Source organism: Ranitomeya variabilis, chromosome 3, assembly GCF_051348905.1.
Source record: "Ranitomeya variabilis isolate aRanVar5 chromosome 3, aRanVar5.hap1, whole genome shotgun sequence".
NCBI classification, from domain to species: Eukaryota; Metazoa; Chordata; class Amphibia; order Anura; family Dendrobatidae; genus Ranitomeya; species Ranitomeya variabilis.
In genome coordinates, this window is record NC_135234.1 from 471,614,459 (window position 1) to 471,635,875 (window position 21,417).

Consider the following 21,417-nt stretch of genomic DNA (forward strand, 5'->3'; position numbering starts at 1 on the left):
CATTGGGGTACACAGGACCATGGGTGTTATGCATCTGCCACTAGGAGGACACTAAGTGAACACAGAAAAGATTAACTCCTCCTCTGCAGTATACATCCTCTCGCTGGCTGAGATTCAACCAGTTCGGTAACAAAGCAGTAGGAGTATTAAACAAAGGACAATAAACTACGCCAAAACCAAAGAACAAAACAACAAGCCAATAGGCTAAAAGGGTGGGTGCTGTGTCCGCCAATGATTTGCTCGGAGAAAAGGATTTTACGGTGAGTACACAAAAATCCCTATTTCTCCTACGACTCATTGGGTGACACAGGACCATGGGATGTCCTAAAGCAGTCCCTGGGTGGGGAGCAACACAACTGCTAATACCCCATGTACCATTGGCTTACAGCTGTGGTACTGCCGATTGTAGAATGCGCCTGCCAAGGGCAGCGTCTGCAGAAGACTGAGAATGAATATGGTAGTGTTTTGTAAAAGTATGCAAGCTGTACCAAGTCGCAGCTTTGCAGACCTGTTGTGCTGACGCCTGGTGCCGAATGGCCCAAAAGGCGCCCACTGACCGAGTAGAATGTGCCTTAAGCCCTGCTAGGGCAGGAATGCCCCTGACACTGTAGGACTCCTGAATAGCCGATTGAATCCACTTGGCTAGTGTGGCCTTTGAAGAGGCTAGACCCCTCCTATGCCCTTCTGGAAGCACGAGCAGGACAGGTGACTTGCGGAAGGGAGCTGTCCGCGAGATGTACCATCGAAGAGCCCTAACCACATCAAGAGTGTGAAGAGCTTCCTCGATACGATGGACTGGTGCAGGACAAAATGAAGGCAGAACAATCTCCTCATTGAGGTGAAACGAGGAAACAACTTAGTGCAGGAAAGAGAGGGATGTCCTCAAGACTGTCTTGTCTTGATGAAAAATCAGGAACAGGGGTCGCCAGGATAGGGCTGCCAACTCCGAGACTCGTCTGATTGATGTAATTTCCACTAGAAAAACCACCTTCCAGGAAAGAAAGGTTATTGAAACGTCCTGCAGTGGTTCAAAAGGAGCCTCCTGTAGAACTCCGAAGAACAAATTAAGATCCCATGAATACAATGGCATTTTATAGGGAGGCGCCACACGTGAGACTCCCTGAATGAACGTCTTTACCGGTAATCTGGTGGCAATCTTGCGTTGGAATAGAACTGACAATGCTGAAACTTGTCTTTCAAGTGAACTAAGCGTGAGACCCGACTCTAATCCTGATTGGAGGAATTCCAATATGGAAGGAATGGAGAACACTGGAGGAGATTGTCCATGGGCGTTGCACCATGAGAAGAAGATTCGCCAGGTGCGATGATAAATGCGTATGGACGCGGGCTTCCTAGCACTAATCATGGTGGAGGTCACTTCAGGAGAGAATCCAGCTTGGGCCAAAATCCAGGATTCAATGGCCATGCCCTCAAAGACAGGGCCACGGAGTTCTGGTGGTAAGCCCTGTGAAAGTAGATCCAAGCGATCTGGTAGCCGCCAGGGAACGTCGGTGACCAGTTGAACTAGTTCCGCATACTATGCCCAGCGCGGCAGTCCGGCGCGACTAGGATCACTGGTATCCCCTCTGCTCTGTATTTCTTGATGAACCTTGGGAGCAAGGAGAGAGGGGGCAAAATGTATGGGAGTCGGAACTGATGCCACAGCAGAACCAAGGCATCTGCTCCGACAGCACATGGATCGTGTGATCGGGCAATGAACTGGGGAACCTTGTTGTTTAGCCTTGAGGCCATGAGATCCACATCCGGAGTCCCCCAGCGAGGGCAAATCTGATGAAAGACTTCCGGATGAAGAGACCAGTCTCCTGAGGCGAGGCCCTGGCGACTGAGAAAGTCCACCGCCCAATTCTCTACACCTGGGATGTGGATCGCCGAGATAGGCGAATAGTTGCTCTCAGCCCAATGGAGGATGTGACTCACTTCGTGCATGGCCATCCTGCATGCGGGTTCCCCCTTGACGGTTGTTATACACCACAGCTGTGGCTTTGTCGGATTGGATCCTGATGGGGTGACCTGCGAGGAGATGCTGAAAACTGAGTAAGGCTAGTCTAATCGCTCGTATCTCCAAGATGTTGATGGGGAGTTGCGACTCTCGAGTGGACCAACGACCCTGTGCCGTGTGGTGGCTGAAAACTGCACCCTAGCCCAAAAGGCTGGCGTCAGTGGTCACCACGAACCAGCGTACCAGGAGAAAGGACTTCCCTTGGTTCAGGGAGGACTTCAGCGTCCACCACCTGAGGGTCTGCCTGACCCGCAGAGACAGATGGAACCGACGGTCGAGAGAGAACAGGTTCCTGCCCCAGGCCAACAGCAGCGCATGATGCAAAGGGCGGAGATGGAACTGTGCGAACGGAACCACTTCCATCGTTGCTACCATTTTTCCCCGAGAATGCCCATGCTGAAACGAATGGAGGGGCTGGGTGGGAAAGACTCCGTGCTCCCTGTTGTAAGGCCAAGGCCTTTTCTGAAGGGAGAATGACCAACCCGCGGGAAGTGTCTAGGATCATTCCCAAGAAGGAAATTCGCTGAGCCGGTACCAGAGAAGACTTTTCAAAGTTTATTTTCCAGCCCAGGCGAGAAAGAGTATCCACCGTGATACCGACGGACTCCTCGTAGGCTGGATGGGACGTGCCTTTGATCAGTAGGTCGTCCAGATACGGAAGACTCTGGGGCGGTGGCGAGGCCGAAGGGCAAGGCAACTAGCTGAAAGTGTTCCTCGCGGAATGCGAAACATAGGAATTGTTGATGGAAAGGAAAAATTGGGATGTGAAGGTAAGCACATCCACATGTCTATGGATGCTAGGAACTCTCCTTTTTCCATGGATGCTACAACAGAATGGAGAGATTCCATTCCGAACCTTGACAAACTTGTTTTAACAGCTTTAGGGCCAGTATAGGCTGCAGCGATCCGTCCTTCTTTGGGACTACAAATAGGTTTGAGTAAAACCCCTTGAACCTTTCGTCCTGAGGAACCGGAATAATGACTCCGTCCCTTCGTAGCGCATGTACATCCTACGACCTGGAGAAAAGCTGTTGTCCTTGTTTTGGGAGGGGAATACCCGAAAAAAACATGTCAGGGGAGAAGAGAACTCTTTGGTATCCGGAGGACACCAGCTCTCTGATCCACTCGTCGTGGATGACAGAGAGCCAGGCTTAACGGAACGAAAGTAAGCAGCCGCCTGATGTAGCGACGAGTCATTGTGTAGAAGATCTAAGGGATCTGGTTCCCTTAGATCCAGACGTCCTCAGTCTGGATTTCCAGGTACAGTTAGGTCTATATGAGACCTGGGAACCTCTGTCCCCACACGGAGCCCATCCTGATCCAGAAGAGAAGGTTGTAGAGGACCAACTGGAATTGTTGCGAAAAGGCCGGGACCGAGGCTGTTGATTCTGAAACGCCCGGGTAGGCCTTTGTTGAGGAAGAAATTTACTCTTCCCTCTGGTATTGTCAGAAATTATTTGGTCTAGTTTTTCTCCAAATAAGCGACCAGCTTGGTAAGGCAGAGAGGTCAACGATTTATTGGAGGCAAAATCTGCCCGTCAATCTCGGAGCCATAGGGCCCTTCTGATGGAGACTGCATTTGCAGCTGCCTGTGCTGCGCAATTGGAAGCATCTTTCGAAGCGTTAACTGCGAAGTCCCCGACTTGAGCTATCTGACTAGCGAGACTGGCCGCGTCCGGGGGAAGACTGCTGTCATGGATGGTTGCGGTTAACACCTCTGCCCAAGCGACCATTGCCTTAGCCACCCAAGTCTCAGCGAAGGATGGAAAAAGCGCCGCTCCTGAAGCCTTTGAAGACAGAGCGAGTGAGGTAGTCAATTTGACGGTCAGTAGGGTTTTTGACTGGGGAACCGACAGACAAGGATAGGAGTGTTCTGGATGCGAGACGCGATATGGCAGGATCCACTGAAGGGGACTGTAGCAAATCCTTCCTTAAACCCGGGGCAAAAGGATATTTGGACTCGATAGGCTTTTGGCCCGTGAACCGTTTATCTGGTCGGTCCCTGTGTTTCTGGACAATGTCCTTAAACTCAGGATGATTGGCAAATACTTTTTGGACACGTTTAGTCTTCTTAAAAGACACCACGTGTTCTGGAGCGGATATGGATTCCTCGTCCACCCTCAGGGTCTTGTTGACCACCTCAATAAGGGAATCAAGCGTCTCTTGACAAGTCGAGGAATCCTGGACTAAAGACGCATCAGACTCGTATTCGGAGTCATGTGCACTGCGACCCTCAGAAGGGGAGCGAGAAATTGAGCTTGCAGATGCCGAAGCACGAACGTGATCGGGGGACGTGACATGGGTCCTTTTTCTGGAGACCTGAGCCCCCTTTGAGTACGACCCCTGCTGGTGGACGGTTCCCTACCATCGCCAGAGTCCTCCGTGGTTGACAAAGTGACGTTCTGACTTAAAGAGGGTTCCCGGAGAGAGTCTATTGCCTTGGCAAGGGAGCCATAGATCGTGACAGGGAAGCGGCCTACTCAGGGGGGCTAGGCTCAGCAGGGTCGGTGGGAGGCGGCTGCACACGGGCCGGGTCACAATCCGTGCATAACAGAGTATTGTGAGCACGGGGCAAGGCAGTATTGCAAGTGGCACAGGAGGTAAAAAACACTGTGTTTTTTGTTAATCCGTTTGGCCTCCTTAGATTAAGACATAGTGTGTCCCTAAGGGTTAAAGGCAGAGTATGCGCTACAGGTGCAGAGAAGGGGTTCTCTTCCAGCAGCTGATGCAACTTACCCAAGGTCCTGTGCTTGTGTCCCCAGGGAAGAAGTCGGTGGTCTGAAAACCGCAGAAGGATTTTCGGCGGTCATGTCGCGTTGCTGGGCTGTCAGTCAGCATGGTCCCACAGCAGTTGCCTAAAAAAGCATGGACTACGAGATTAGCAGGGCGCCTCTCGTTCAGGACGAGAAGCGCCAGGAGCATGTGCGGTAGCTCCGGCGGTGGGCGGCGCCATGTAAATTACGGCCTAGTCCGGCTAAAAGCCGGGGGCTATATTTCTGGGGCCTGCCGGCTGAGAAGGGGACTGCAACGGGACACAGATCGACTGCCACTGGCACCGGGCCAGCCACTCCTCTCCCCAGGGACCAGGACCCGCACCATCCGTCTCGCAGGAAAACGCAAGGGGCTCATACTCACGGAGGTGATGCATCGCCTCCCCTCTTCCTAAGAGGTATGAACCTTAATCCATCCTCCCTATAGCGGGGGATGGAGAGGACACTCCGTCCATTTTCTCCTGCGGTCGTGGGGCTGTAGTGACGCCATTAGGTGGGGGCCTCTGTCCATAAAGCTATGGGTCTTTTCGGCCCCGGAGAGGAACTTGGAGGGGAAAAACTCCATGTGCTCGCCGTCTTTCAGGGGTGGGGAGATCGGGACCATGAAGGAACCGTCAGCCCAAGGCGAGATTAGGAGTGCTCCAGTCATCGCAGGAGAGGGTACGGGGAGATATACTCCGCATTCTCGCCTGTTGATGGTTCGGGGAAGAACGGACCCTTGAAAGGAATCCGTCTCCTCCTCCACTCCATTAATTAAAAAATAAAAATTTACAGTAAAAAAAGGGAAAAAATTGAAAATAAAAACGATGGGGTCTGAAACAGACCCAAGTGCCTCCTACAGACAATAACCAAGAACTGGCTGAATCTCAGCCAGCGAGAGGGTGTATACTGCAGAGGAGGAGTTAATCTTTTCTGTGTTCACTTAGTGTCCTCCTAGTGGCAGCAGCATAACACCCATGGTCCTGTGTCCCCCAATGAGGCGTAGGAGAAAATAAGCCCTCACATGGCCATATTGACGGAAAAATAAAAAAGTTATGGCTCCGGGAACGAGGGGAGGGAAAAACGAAAATGCAAAACCGGAAAAAGCTTTGAGGTTTAAGGGGTTAATATTGCTGTAAAATTTTCTTTTTAGGTCCCATTGTAGCACAACATCTAAATATATGGACGCAAAACAGTGATCCAGTATTTCTGTAATAATCCCAGAAAAATTGGTTCATCTAACGCATAAAAGACCTGTCACTTGCTAGATCTAGAATTTAAACCATTTGGACCTGGGTTAGGAGTTGAGCCAGCACCACGTCCAGCAGTATGTTATACAATCGGCATCTGCCTATAAGAGCAGCTCTGACAGCGATTGCTTAACCATATATTGACTACAGCATTTATATAGCTTGGCTGTTGGTACGATGTGATCATGATCATGCCGATGGTTTACCACTGAAGCCTACTGAAGGCTACCATAGCTGGCATGTCATTCCCCTATGATATCAAGTGTATGGGTTTCATAATAGAACAATTTACACATTGCAATCCCCTAAAGAGACTACAAAATAAAGTAAAAGGAAACTACTGGTATTTTTTTTTAAAGTATGGCAGTTGAAATCTCCACCTTTTCAAAGTTAAAAGAATTAAAAAAAAAAAACACATTCAGTATAACTGGACCCATAAACACCCGCTCTTTCGAAATATAACATTTTTTTAAAAATAGGCAAGTTAAACGATAAATACAAATAATAGACCAAGGTAAAAATTACCTATTTAAAGGGAACCTGTCACCCCCAAAATGGCTGGTGAGGTAAGCTCACCGGCATCAGGGGCTTATCTACAGCATTCTGGAATGCTGTAGATAAGCCCCCGATGTTACCTGAAAGATGAGAAAAAGACGTTAGATTATACTCACCCAGGGGCGGTCCCGGTGCGGTCAGGTCGGATGGGTGTCTCTGGTCGTAAAGGCGTAAAGACCCGAAGAGGACGTCATGGAATGAAGATGGGAGGCGCCGGAGCGGACCGGAGACACCCATTTGACCAGACCGCACCGGGACCGCCCCTGGGTGAGTATAATCTAACGTCTTTTTCTCCTCTTTCAGGTAACATCGGGGGGGCTTATCTACAGCATTACAGAATGCTGTAGATAAGCCCCTGATGCCGGTGAGCTTACCTCACCAGCCATTTTGGGGGTGACAGGTTCCCTTTAAGGCAAGTTACAGGTCCTCTAATAATTATTCTTTTCTAAAAAGAAAAAAACTCATCAAAACACACCCGCAGAGACTACACTTTTCAGGTCTCTCATCCTGCTGTCTATATACAGTTGTGTGAAAGTGTTTGTCTCCTTCCTGCTTTCCTATTCTTTGGCATATTTGTCACAATTACTGTAAATGTTTCAGATCAAACAATTTTAAATAAAAGACAATGATAACACAAGTAAAAACACAATGCAGTTTTTAAATGAAGGTCTTTATTATTAAGGGAAAAAGAAATCCAATCCTACAGGGCCCTGTGTGAAAAAGTGATTGCCCCCCATTAAAACATAAATTATCTGTGGTTTATCACATCTTTGGGAAACTAGTCATTGAGATTTATCAGTCTGAAAAAGATAAAAAAGCCATTTCTAAAGCTTTGGGAATCCAGCGAACCACAGCGAGAGCCATTATCCACAAATGGCAAAAACATGGAACAGTGTTGAACCTTCCCAGGAGCGACTAAGGACCAAAATTACCCCAAAAGAACAGCACTTGCATCAGTTAAGGACAGTTCATGACTCCACCATAAGAGACTGGGTGAAGTGCCCTGCATGGCAGAGACGAAAACCATTGCTGAGCAATAGGAAAATAAAGGTTTTTCTCAGTTTTCCCAGAAAACAATATTGATGATCCCGAAGCCTTTGGGGAAAACTCTGTGGACTGATGAGACAAAACTTGACCTTTTTGAAAGGCGTGTGCCCCATTACATCTGACGTAGAAGTAACACAGCATTTCAGAAAAGGAACATTATACGAATAGTAAAATATGGCGGTGGTAGTATGATGGTCTGGGGCTGTTTTGCTGCTTTAGGACCTGTAAGACTTGCTGTGGTAAATGGAGCCATGAATTCTGCGGTCTACCAAAAAAAACTCTAAAGGAGAATGTCCGGCCATCTGTTCGCGAACTCAATCTGAAGAGCACTTGGGTTACGCAACAGGACAATTATCCAAAACACACCAGCAAGTCCACCTCTGAATGGCTTAAGAAAAACAAAATTAAGACTTCGGAGTGACCTAGCCAAAGTCCTGACCTTAATCCGATTGAGGTGCTGTGGCATGAGCTTAAAAAGGCAGCTCATGCTCAGAAACCCTCCAATGTGGCTTAATTACATCAATTTTGCAAAAATGAGTGGGCAAAAATTCCTCCAGAGCGTTGTAAAAGACTCATTGCCAGTTATCCCAAATGCTTGATTTTTTATATTTTTTTTTTTTTTTTTTTACACAGTCCCCTGTAGGTTTGGATTTCTTATTGCCTTAATAATAAAGACCTTCATTTTAAAATCAGCATTTTGGGTTTACTTGTGTTATCTTTATCTTTGTCTAATATTTGCATTTTTTTTTTTGCTGATCTGTAACATTTAAGAGTGACAAACATGCAAAAGAATAGTAAATCAGGAAGGGGAAAACACTTTCACACAACTGTAGATTGAAATGCAATAAAGGTTCCAAATATTCTAAGAAAAATATTATTAACCCCACACAAATTGTACATCACTAAATAAAAAAATTGAATTTGTGACAAAGCTACAGGAAAATTGGGTTGGGCACTAAAATTTCACTACAGGATGTGTGCCAGATCCAACTGGATGAAATCCAGCCTAACCTCCAGCGATTCTTAAAAAAGTCTAGGCAAAAGTGTGTATTCCCGTGTGTGTGCGCTTCTGCTTTCTTCTCGCTAAAACCCTCTCCATACACAACATTGATGTTCTCTGGTTATGGTACAAGGAACTCAGAAAATGTATGGCTGATACCAAGATGTGGAAGATAGCACAACTGGTATAAATAAGAAACATGATATGATTCTAATGAAGCAATGAAATCAGAGCTGCAGTAAGACCTTTACAGCTGGTGCTATATGGAAGGCCACTCTGTATGTCATACCGTATATACTCGAGTATAAGCCGAGATTTTCAGCCCAAATTTTTGGGCTGAAAGTGCCCCCTCGGCTTATACTCGAGTCACGGTCTGTGGCAGGGTCGGCGGGTGAGGGGGAGAGGGCGCTGAGGCATACTTACCTAGTCCCGGCGATCCTGTCACTCCCCCTGCCCGTCCCACGGTCTCCGGGTGCAGCAGCCTCTTCCCCTGAGCGGTCACGTGGGACCGCTCATTAGAGAAATGAATAGGCTGCTCCACCTCCCATAGGGGCGGAGCCGCCTATTCATTTCTCTAATGAAGCGGTGCCGGTGACCGCTGACAGAGGAAGAGGCTGCGGCACCGAACACAGGCAGGGGGAAGGAGCGGGACGCCGGGAGCAGGTAAGTATGACATATTCACCTGTCCTGGTTCCACACGCCGGGCGCTGTCTCCATCTTCCCGGCGTCTCTCTCTCCTCACTGACTGCAGGCAGAGGGCGCGATGACGCATATAGTGTGCGCGCCGCCCTCTGCCTGATCAGTCAGTGCAGGGAGACGCCGGGAAGATGGCGCCGAGAAGCTGCAAGCAAGACAGGTGAGTATGTGTTTTATTATTTTTATTGCAGCAGCAGCAGCACAGCTATGGGGCAATAATGGACGGTGCAGAGCATTATATGGCAGAGCTATGGGGCAATAATGGTGCAGAGCACTGTATGGCACAGCTATGGGGCAATAATGGTGCAGAGCACTATATGGCACAGCTATGGGGCAGTAATGGTGCAGAGCACTATATGGCACAGCTATGGGGCAGTAATGGTGCAGAGCACTATATGGCACAGCTATGGGGCAGTAATGGTGCAGAGCACTATATGGCACAGCTATGGGGCAGTAATGGTGCAGAGCACTATATGGCACAGCTATGGGGCAGTAATGGTGCAGAGCACTGTATGGCACAGCTATGGGGCAGTAATGGTGCAGAGCACTATATGGCACAGCTATGGGGCAGTAATGGTGCAGAGCACTGTATGGCACAGCTATGGGGCAATAATGGTGCAGAGCACTATATGGCACAGCTATGGGGCAGTAATGGTGCAGAGCACTATATGGCACAGCTATGGGGCCATAATGAACAGTATGGAGCATCTATTTTTATTTTTGAAATTCACCGGTAGCTGTTGCATTTTCCACCCTAGGCTTATACTCGAGTCAATAAGTTTTCCCAGTTTTTTGTGGCAAAATTAGGGGGGTCGGCTTATACTCGGGTCGGCTTATACTCGAGTATATACGGTATTTGTAAGTCATGTACTTCTACAACTGATCATCTTATTACATAGCTACCATTGACTTTGATACATAAAATGAGGACTTGGTGTCATCATGACAAGGTGGAGCATCTTGGGCTTCATTCATGGAGGTGTTTTTGCCAGTTTTCTGACATAACACCTTGAAATGTCTCAAATATGTTGTGCAAAACTGTTGACACTTGCCATTTTTACCCTAGTCCTGGCCACATCTGTCAAAGTGGGTACCGCTTGGGTGGGACAGGGCATAGTGAGTAGAGATGAACGAATTTGATTGGGTCAGGGCTTATTCAGCAAGCTATAGTGCTTACCGAATAAGCCCTGACCCAATGAAATTCGCTTATCTCTAATAGTGAGGCCAGCCCAGCAAATTAATCAAATTACGCCAGAAATTAACTCCAGGCCCTGACTGGAGTAACTATTCTGTTGTAGGTTCACAACAGTTGCAAAACATGCCTAATTCATTAAGAGGCATATTTAATTAATTATGCGCTTTTAATTGCAGTGTTGCATTCATTAAGACTGTTATACAAAATGCCAGTCTTAACGACCGCCGATACGCCTTTTAATGGCAACAGTTAAAAGTACTTATTCCATAGCTTTTTAAAATGAGAAATCGCTGGTCAACTTTTAACCCTTATAACCTTCCTAACAAAAAAATGATGTAAGTAACTACATACAGTACTTGTAAATACTTGCTTTTATTGAGTATACAGAGAAAGAGAGATATAAAGATTGAGAGATATAGATTACCTATGCATAAAATATTGAAGCAAAACCCTTCATGGACTGATCTATTAACCAGCTGATCCGGTAAACTGTCAAACCCCACATGACCGGAGAGAGGTAATGTACGGAAATTTTCATTCTGCTCAAAGAAAAAAAAAGGTTATAAGATTAAATAAGAATCAATGCTATTCCTGCTAAGAAGTGTAAATACAATATGCACAAACAATAAGCACACATCCAAACCTCTAATATATCTATAAAATGAATAATATAATCTGCAAAAAAAACACACAACAGTGCTGTTAAATCAAAGCCACTAACTCAGTCAGTAAAGAAAACAACTTAAAAAAAATATATGAATAAGCAGTTACATGGGGAACTTACTTTACTGCCATCTCCGGAATAGTCATCTGAAGCATTTTGCGGGATCCTCATTCCAAAATTGGGTTGGCGAAGCTACAGCAAATACAGAATGATTCAATATAAGTTACGATTCTTTTTTTCACATTACAAAGAAAAACTAAAAATAGTTCAGTTCTTTATATTTGATACTTTGTAGCTCTCCTCACATTATTTCATGTGCCACACATCTTCTCTTGTCCCAAAGCAACAAAAAGGTCAAAACAAGTGACATTTTTGTAGCAAATAAAGGAAAATACTCTATGTATCGCCAAAGCAAAATTGCCAGCAGAGTTTGGGCAAGGTTTTAAAGGGACCAACAGGGTTCGCTGATCACACGGTAAGTTGCGCAAATAAGCGCCTACTGGCTCTAACTTTTACCTTAGGGACTCACTTTCATTTACATACCTTCTTTTTCAGTAGGGACACCCGATTATCCACAATGGCTGGCTGTCCCCAGGAAAACAGATGTAAATAATAGTAAGCTAAATACATGCATTCTTTAACTTCTTCACCGACGGGCGATTTTCTGTTTTTTAACTCCCCTTTTTCAAAGAGCTAGAACTTTTTATACTTCTGTCAATATGTCTGTATGAGGGTTTGTTTTTTGCAGGATGAGTTGAACTTTTGAATGACACATGATTTTATCATATAGTGTACTGGAAAATGGGAAAAAATAACTAGTGCGGTGAAATAACAAAAAAAAACAACGCATTTTACAATTCTTTTTGGGTATTTTTTATTTACCATGTTCACTAAATGCTAAAACTGACCTGCCATTACCAATTTCCAGGTCAGTACGTCAGAGCCTGCTTCAAAGGCAGGGACATGACTAAGGTACCTTTATGTGATCAGTCGTGAAGGGGTTAAATCTATTTCTTAGCAGTAGCTAAAATACAGCTGCCAAAACCCTTAAGTGAGCAGAAACTACTAATTTCAGCAGATTTTCATTGCCAGATCATGTAATGCTTAGGTAGGGGGTCCTAATCCTCCCCAGTTGCGTTAAAACGTGTCTCATGCATTTGTTCTCAGCCAGAGTTGGCTGGCAGGGGCTACTTCCCTGTGTCTATGCTAAATACATGCAAGCTTAGCCAAACCATCATGTGTATATAGGGGGAGTCAATCTAGAATGATAGCTGTCAGCCAACAGATATCTACTACACTATATGGACAAAAGTATTGAGACACACACGCCCATGCGGGTTTGATTGATGTTCTTGAGGCAGAGGTATGTCATCACAAAAAATTAAAAATCAAGAAACTGCATCGGTGTCTTCCAGTGTGTAGGTCTGTAGGGGGAAGGTCGCTTGCCAGCTTCTGAGCCAGGACCAGAGGTGATGTATGCAATATGCGTACCCCCGGGCAGAAGCCATCTAGTGGGCGCGGCCTCGCTCCAAGTGCAGGGAGAGAGACCGTGCCCACTGAATGGCAGCACCCACGCTCCGCGCCCACTTGACAGTTTCTGCATCCGAGTACAGAAAAGATATATATCTTTGGACCGTGTTAGCCAGTAGATAGAAAAATATTTATGGGAGTATGCACATCAAATACATCACCACCGGTCCCGGCTCAGAAACTGGCAAATCCTCGCAACACACAGTACATGTGTCAGTAAATGCAGTGGGTGTGACGCTGTGTTCATCTTCAGTGTCCAACCTGCAGCGGCCAGATGTTACAGCATAGTGGAGGGGATTTCATGAAATCCCATCTTCACTAAGCGCACAGGCACGCCTCCGGCTTCCCTGTGGAGACAGACATGCGGCGCGTCTTTCCAGACCGCAGCATGTCTATTTATCTTGCTGAGACGCTCAGTCTTTGCAAGACAAATATAACCAGTCCAATATATTGGATGCGGTGATTCCACACGGTTCAATGAACACATGTGGAATCAGCTGCGTTCAAAAGCAGGCAGCACTTAGGACGGAGCGGACATGTGCTGCGTCCAAAGCGCTGCCGATTACTAACCGTGAGGACATACCCTTAATGAAAGGAAAAGCTTCAGTATATTCTGTATGATATTATGATATTGACCACTATAATAAGACACTGGCTGCTGAAGAATGATCACACACCTAGGGAGCTTCTCCAGTACAAAGATGTCTGTTCTCTGTCAATAATGCTTCCAGCTCGCCCTCATTCCAGCAGTCAGTGAATACAGTGAGGTCTTTACAAGGCTGACAGGAAATACATTCATGTCTCTGACCTTCTTCTTAACTTGTTCACAGCTCTGGGAACAAATGCACATTCCACAGGGAGCACCAAATGACAACCTGAAATAGGACCTTTGCTTCTCATTCTACATTTATTTACCAGTTCTGACATGACCAACCATAGACTATCAATCCAAAACCATTGTATATACAGTTGTCAGGTTTTGGCATTTTAGCTGTTTACCAAAACATATTCAAGATGCAGTTACTTAATCAATGGGCTTATACAGTGCACACTCAGCTTTAATTTGACGGTATTTACATCCTAAATGGAGTTAGGGTTTAGGAATTACAGCTCTTTAACCCCTTCCCAACATGCGCTGTACATAAACTGCTATGCAGGAGCTGCTTTCCCGCAAACAGTATATTTAGGCCATGTTCACATTTTGCGGGTTTTACCGCGGATCCGCAGCGTTTCTGTAGCTGCGGGTCCGCAGCAGTTTCCATAGAGTTTACATTTACATGTAAACCCTATGGGAACTGCAATCCGCTGTGCACATGATGCGGGAAAAACCGCGCAGAAACGCAGCAGTTTACATTCCGCAGCATGTCACTTCTTTGTGCAGAATCGCTGCGATTCCGCACACATAGGAAAGCATTGATCTGCTAACTTCCCGCATGGGGCTGTGCCCACGATGCGGGAAGTAAGCGGATAATGTGCAGATGGTACCCGGGGTGGAGGAGAGGAGACTCTCCTCCAGGCCCTGGGAACCATATTAGTGTAAAAAAAAAAAAGAATAAAAATAAAAAATAATGATATACTCACCTCTCAGCGCTGCACGAGGCCGTCCGGTCGCAGGGTTGCTGTGCGAGTAGGACCTGCGGTGACGTCGCGGTCACGAAGGTCCTTCTCGCACAGCATCTTTGGAACCGGACCGCCGCGTGCAGCGCCGAGGAGATCGGGACATCAGAGTGTGAGTATAAACCATTTTTTATTAATTTTAACATTACTATTGATGCTGCATATTGCTGCATATGCAGCATCAATAGTATAGGAGTAAACCCGCAGCGGAAACCGCAAAACTAACCGCGATAAATCTGCAGGGATAACCGCAGCGGTTTTGCCCTGCAGATTTATCAAATCCGCTGCGGGAGAACCCGCAGAGGACGCCGCAAAGTGTGCACATAGCCGTACAGTGGCATGATCGCACAGCCTCACGCTGAGTGCCGCAGAGATGTATAAAAATTTATAAAATGTATAAAAAATGAGGCAAAAAACAATGCTTTATCATCATACCACTGAACAAAAAGTGCAATAAAACACGATCAAAAAGACGAATGTATATAAGCATAATACCGCTGAAAACGTCACCTTGTCCGACAAAAATCAAGCCGTCATTTAGCTCCATCAGCTGAAAAATAAAAAAGTTATAGCTCTCAGAATAAAGAGATGCAAAAATAATTATTTTTTCTATTAAATAGGTTTTATTGTGTAAAAGCGCCAAAACACAAAAAAAAAAAGATATAAATTGGGTTTCGCTGTAATCGTACTGACCCGAAGAATAAAGCTGCCTTACCAATTTTACCACACACGGAACCATTAAAAAAAAGCAATTCCTGAATTGCTGGTTTTTGTTCATTCTGTCTCCCAAAAATCGGAAGAGAAAGCAATCAAAAAAGTCATGCACCCAAAAATGGTACCAATAAAAAAACATCAGCACGTCCCGCGAAATACAAGCCATAATGTTACTCTCTTGGACGAAAAATGGAAAAATTATAGCTCTCAAAACGTGGCGATGCAAATGCTGTATTCTGACAAGGTGGCTCTCTTAGTTCGGGTCGCTGGCACTGCTGCGATAATCGCTTTTGAAATTTGTCCCTCATACCTTTTAAATCGTCCAGGGGGCAGGTCTTTCCCCCTAATCCAGACGCCTCACATCCATCACTCATGGCCTCTGCGCGCCGGGCGCCGCCTCCTCTTCCTTCAGTAGCGTCCCCAGCGCCTGTGCTCTAAAGGTACCGTTACACTAAACGACTTACCAACGATCACGACCAGCGATACGACCTGGCCGTGATCGTTGGTAAGTCGTTGTGTGGCCGCTGGGGAGCTGTCACACAGACAGCTCTCTCCAGGGACCAACGATCAGGGGAACGACTTCGGCATCGTTGAAACAGTCTTCAACGATGCCGAAGTCCCCGGGTAACCATCGGGTTACTAAGCGCAGGGCCGCGCTTAGTAACCCGATATTTACCCTGGTTACCATTGTAAAAGTTAAAAAAAACACAAAAAAACACTACATACTCACATTCCGATGTCTGTCACGTCCCCCGCCGGCGGCTTCCCGCACTGACTGTCAGGCTCAGCAGGTGACATCACCGCTGTGCTCTGCTTTACGGCCGGCGCTGACACAGTCAGTGCGGGAAGCTGACGGCGGGGGATGTGACAGACATCGGAATGTGAGTATGTAGTGTTTTTTTTTTTTACTTTTACAATGGTAACCAGGGTAAATATCGGGTTACTAAGCGCGGCCCTGCGCTTAGTAACCCGATGTTTACCCTGGTTACAAGTGAACACATCGCTGGATCGGTGTCACACACGCCGATCCAGCGATGACAGCGGGTGATCAGCGACCAATAAAAGGTCCTGATCATTCCCATCGACCATCGATCTCCCAGCAGGGGTCTGATCGTTGGTCGCTGTCACACTATAACGAGATCGTTAGCGGGATCGTTGCTACGTCACAAAAAGCGTGACGTTGCAACGATATCGTTAACGAAATCGTTATGTGTGAAGGTACTTTAAGTTCGAAGGGCAGCGCAACTGCGCATGCCCAGAAAAAAAATAACAGGGCAGGCGCCGCGACGCTACTGAAGGAAGAGGGGGAAAGACCTGCCCCCTGGACGATTTCACAGGTATGAGGGACAAATTTCAAAAGAGATTATCGCAGCAGTGCCAGGGACCCGAACTAAAAGAGCCACCTTGTCAGAATGCAGCATTAGTGCTGCACAAGATGGCTCTTTTAGTTACAAACGCCTGTGTCAGGTTCCCTTTAAGGCTGTGTGCACACGATGCGGAATTAGTGCGGATCTGCAGCGGATTTTTCCGCACAGAAATGCTGCAGTTCCGCACAGTGATTTACAGAACAATGTAAATCAATTGGAAAAAAAAAGCTGTGCTAATGGTGCGGAAAAATCCGCATGAAATCCGCTGCGGATCAAAAGTAGCATTCTACTTCTTTTGTGCGGAACTGCAGCGTTTCTGACCCCTTCCATTATAGAAATCCGCAGGGGTAAAAAAAACGCACAAAATCTGCATCAATTCCGCAACAAAAAGGCACAAAATCAACATAAAATCCGTGGCAAATCTGCACCTGCGTTTTCTGCCAGGAGATGCGGATTTTGTGCAGAAAATTCTGCACCCCAATCCGCAAAGTGTGCACATAGCCTAAGGGAAATATAGGGGGCTTCCATGTTACGCGTAGCACAAAGGCTCTGGAGAAGCTCCTCGCCCCCTCAAAACAAATTCAGCAAATTTTCTGCTCCCAAATCCAAATGCCCCCTTCCCTTCTGAGCCTCAGTGTACCTAAACCACAATTAGCACCTACATGTTTGGCATTTCTGTAGTGATGACAGCCTGCCTAATTTACAGGTGCGTGTTTCCAGAACCATGAGTTGGGCATAATTTACAGGTCATTACAATGGCAGTTTGCAATTTTCACTCAGCAACATCCACTCTTGCTTGTTTCTGGAAAACACCCATGGAGTCAAAATCGTCAATACACATGTAGATAAATTCCCAAAGGGGTATAGTTTCCAAAATGGGGTCACTTGAGGGGGATTCTGCTTTTCTAGCACTTAGGGGCTCTGTATATGGAGTCTGCAAACTATTCTACGCAAATCTGCCCTCTAGGAGGCAAATAGCGTTCCGTCCCTCCCAAGTCCCTCCGTATGGCTAAGCAGTATTGTACAGCCACATATGGGGTATTTCTACATTCAGCTTCAGTAGAAATTGTGGGACAAATGTTGGTGCCATATTACCGTTTTTCCAGTATGAAAATGTAAAATTTGGGGCCAACACATAATTTTGGTGGTAAAAATGTAAATTATTTTTTCTTGACTGCCCAATGGGGTCTAGTTTCCAAAATGGTGTCACTTGTTGGGGGTTTCCACTGTTTAGGCACATCGGGGCTCTCCAAATGTGACATGGCATCCGCTAATTATTCCAGTAAATTTTACATTCAAAAACTCAAATGGTGCTCCTTCCCTTCCAAGCCCTGCCGTGTGCCTAAACAGTAGTTTTCCTCCACATATTTGGTATCTGCGCACTCAGGAGAAATTGCACAACAACAAATTGCATGGAGCAAATTCTCCTTTTACCCTTATGAAAATACAAAGCTTGGGGCTTAAAAACATTTATCTGGGAAAAAATAGATTTTTTTTTATTTTCACGGCTCTACGTTATAAACTTCTGTGAAGCACCTGTGGGGGTTCAAGGTGCTCAATACACTTTTAGATAAGTTCCCCAAGGAGTCTAGTTTCGAAAATGGTGTCACTTTTTGGGGGTTTCCACTGTTTAGGCACATCAGGGACTCTCTAAACATGACATGGTGTCCGCTAATTATGCCAGCAAATGTTATATTCAAAAAGTGAAACGGCCCTCCTTTCCTTCCGAGCCTTGCTGTGTACCAAAACAGTAGATTTCTCCCACATGTGGGGTATCAACATACTCAGGAGAAATTACACAACCAATTGTATGGTCCATTTTCTCCTGTTACCCTTTCAAAAGTTAAAAAAATATTAGGTCCAAAATTCTGCAAACTATTCTAGGTAAATCTGCACTCCAGGAGGCAAATAGCCCTCCATCCCTCCAGAGTCTCACCGTATGGCTAAACGGTACTGTGCAACCACATGTAAAGTATGTATATTACATTCAGCAGAAATTGTGGGTCACATTTTGGTGCCATTTTTACCTATTTTCCCTTGTGAAAATGTAAAATCCCAGGCTAAGACAACATTTTTATGGTAAAAATGTAATTATTTTTTCTTCACTGCCCAATTGTATAAAATTCTGTGACACACCTGTGGTGTCAATATGATCACTGCACCTCTAGATGAATTCATTGAGAAGTGTAGTTTGTAAAATAGGGTGTTATGCTGTATCCCTTCTGACCTTTGCACTGTTCCTCAAAAGCAGTTTTCGACCTCATGTGGGGTATCGGTATATTCAACACGGTATACAACAATTTTTGAGGTCCATTTTGTCCTGTTACCCTTGTGAAAATAAAAAAAAACTTGGGGCTCCACTAACATTTTTGCATTTTTGTGGGAGAAATAAGATTATTTTTTATTTTCACAGCTTTATGTTATAAACTTCTCTGCAGCACCTGGTAGTTCAAGATACTCAAACATCTAGATAAGTTCTCGGAGGTGCCTATAGTACAAAATGGGGTCATTTGTGGGTTGTTCCCACTGTTTAGGCACATCAGGGACTCTCCAAAAGCAACATGGTGCTAATTACTCCGGAAAATTTGGCATTTAAAAAGTCAAATGGCACTCCTTCCCTTCAGAGTCCTGTCATGCACACAAACAGTAGTTTTCCTCCACATACTGGGTATCGGCGTACTCAGGAGAAATTGTACAACAAATTGTACAGTGCAATTTCTCCTGTTACCTTGGAAAAATGTAAAATTTGGGGCTAAAATTTTTTTTGTGGGAAAACTGATATATTTTTTTTTCATTTTCACAGCTACGTTATAAACTTATGTGAAGCACCTGGGGGTTCAAGGTGCCCACCACACATCTAGATAAGTTTTCTGACGGGATCTAAATTCCAAAATGGTGTCACTTGTGAGCAGTTTCTACTTTTTTAGGCACATCAGGGGCTCTCCAAACGCTACATGGCGTTCTCTAATTATTCAAGTAAATTTTACATTCAAAAGGAGAAATGGCGCTCCTTCCCTTCTGAGCTCTGCTGTGTATCCAAACAATGATTTTCCATCACATATGGGGTATCGGCATGCTCAGGAGAAATTGCACAACAAACTTGGGGTTTTGTTTTTCCTGTTACCCTTGCGAAAAAAAAAAACAATTGGGGGTCCTCCACACATTCCATAAATTTCTGCAAAGCACCTAAAGGGTTAATAAACTTCTTGAATATGGTTTTGAACACCTTGAGGGGTGCAGTTTTTAGAATGGTGTCACTTTTGGGTATTTTATGTCATATAGGACCCTCAAAGTCACTTAAAATGTGATTGTGGTCCCTAAAAAAAAAAAAGAACGGTTTGGCAAATTTTGTTGGAAAATTAAGAATTCGCTGCCTCCTCATCACTACTGAAACTACCGCCTCACCAACACCGGAGCTCCTGCAACCCTCAACCTATTGTCTCCTTCCCCATAATCCCGTAGAATGTAAGCCCGCAAGGGCAGGGTCCTCGCCCCTCTGTATCAGTCTCTAATTGTTAGTTTGCTCACTGTAAGTGATATTTGTAATTTGTATGTAACCCTTCTCATGTACAGCACCATGGAATCAATGGTGCTATATAAATAAATAATAATAATTCTTCGAGAAGTCTCCAGAATGGGAATAGTAGTAGGAGTAGTAGTGTGTCTTTTAACTATCATGTAATATCTGCCAAAATACAAACAGCAGGCTGTTGCCGGCCTTGTTCTGCAGTTGTCCCTTTGTACTGGATGGTAACACCTCTTTTTATAAAGCAGAAGTGTTTATATGAAGAACAGGGAAGGAAGCCGGTTATATGGAACAGCCCACATTCTTATGTCACCAAGCTCAGGAGAACAGGACTGGGAAAGGCACATATGGAAAGCATTACTGGAAGGAAGGAATTCCACATATAAGGAGTGGCTCTGGCACTAACAAGAGGCAGCCTAAACTTCCCCCGAATTGAGATGTTACACAGGCTCCAATGACAGCGAGCTCCACAGAACAATGCAATGTCATTCTTGTCCGCTCTCCAAATCTCAAACCAAGTAAATGTTATACTACTGGGAAGCTGCCAGTCACCGTGTGTAATATAATGAGCGGTCGGTAATACACAGAAGCTTTGGAGTCCTCGCTTCATAAATTGCACGTTACAATACACACTAGAGTTGGTCTATAGCTCTGTGACTGGGCCAGAAAAAATACCAATGAACAATGCTATACCCAGAAAATGAGGCTTTAAAAAAAATAAAATAATAAAAACACAACCAAAATACCCACAAAAACTCAAATAATGTATGCAAGATATTTCTCTCTCAATATAGACTGTACAATCTAGCTACAAAAAGAAAGATAAATCAATTACAAAAGTGAAAAACGCTGTGTAAACCAAGATGCAATGGTGGCCGCACAAATTGCGCCTTTTTTGCTCCACTTTCAAGAATAGTACAGTGAAAACCGTTAGTGGCTTTACTGTGAATCACCCACTGTTTTGCAATTCAGTTTTCTGCTGCATAGTAAATATATTTAAGACGCATGAAAACCAAGGTCTATCCCTGTACTTGCTGGGCAACTGAAAACTGCATTGCAAAGCCACAACACTTTTCAATAAATCGAGCTATGCAGTTCCTGGACACATGGCACAAGCCGTCACGTGTATGGTCACCTCAACTATCCATATGGAGTCGGAGTATTAGGGTATGTTCACACTGGGCATTTTTGCTGCGTTTCTTTATGCTAATTTTCAGCTGCTTTTTACAGTACCAGCAAAGCCTATGAGATTTCAGAAATCTCATGCACACACATTGGGTTTTTGTGTGATCAGTATTTTGTGCTTTGCAGCGTTTTTTTGACATAGGGTATGTCACTTCTTTCAGCGTTTTCCACCCACTGACTTGAATGGATGGTGAAAAAACGCTGCAAATACGCAAGGTTGATTTTTCTTGCAGCGTATTTGCTGCAGAAAAGTCAAGTACAGCCGGATGTGACATCACACTCGGATCTGCTATATCTAGAT

General features: G+C 45.3%; 1 protein-coding gene across 1 annotated transcript in view; it reads right to left on the reverse strand.

The window, feature by feature from the left end:
* LOC143816391 (septin-10-like) overlaps window positions 1-21,417 on the reverse strand; it is an 89,830-nt gene that overhangs the window by 52,556 nt on the left and 15,857 nt on the right. The window contains exons 2-3 of the mRNA XM_077296677.1: window positions 11,298-11,369; window positions 10,938-11,052 (exon numbers count right to left, since the gene is read on the reverse strand). Coding sequence (XP_077152792.1) covers window positions 10,938-11,052; window positions 11,298-11,369 — 187 coding nt within the window. The remainder of the gene's footprint in view (window positions 1-10,937; window positions 11,053-11,297; window positions 11,370-21,417) is intronic.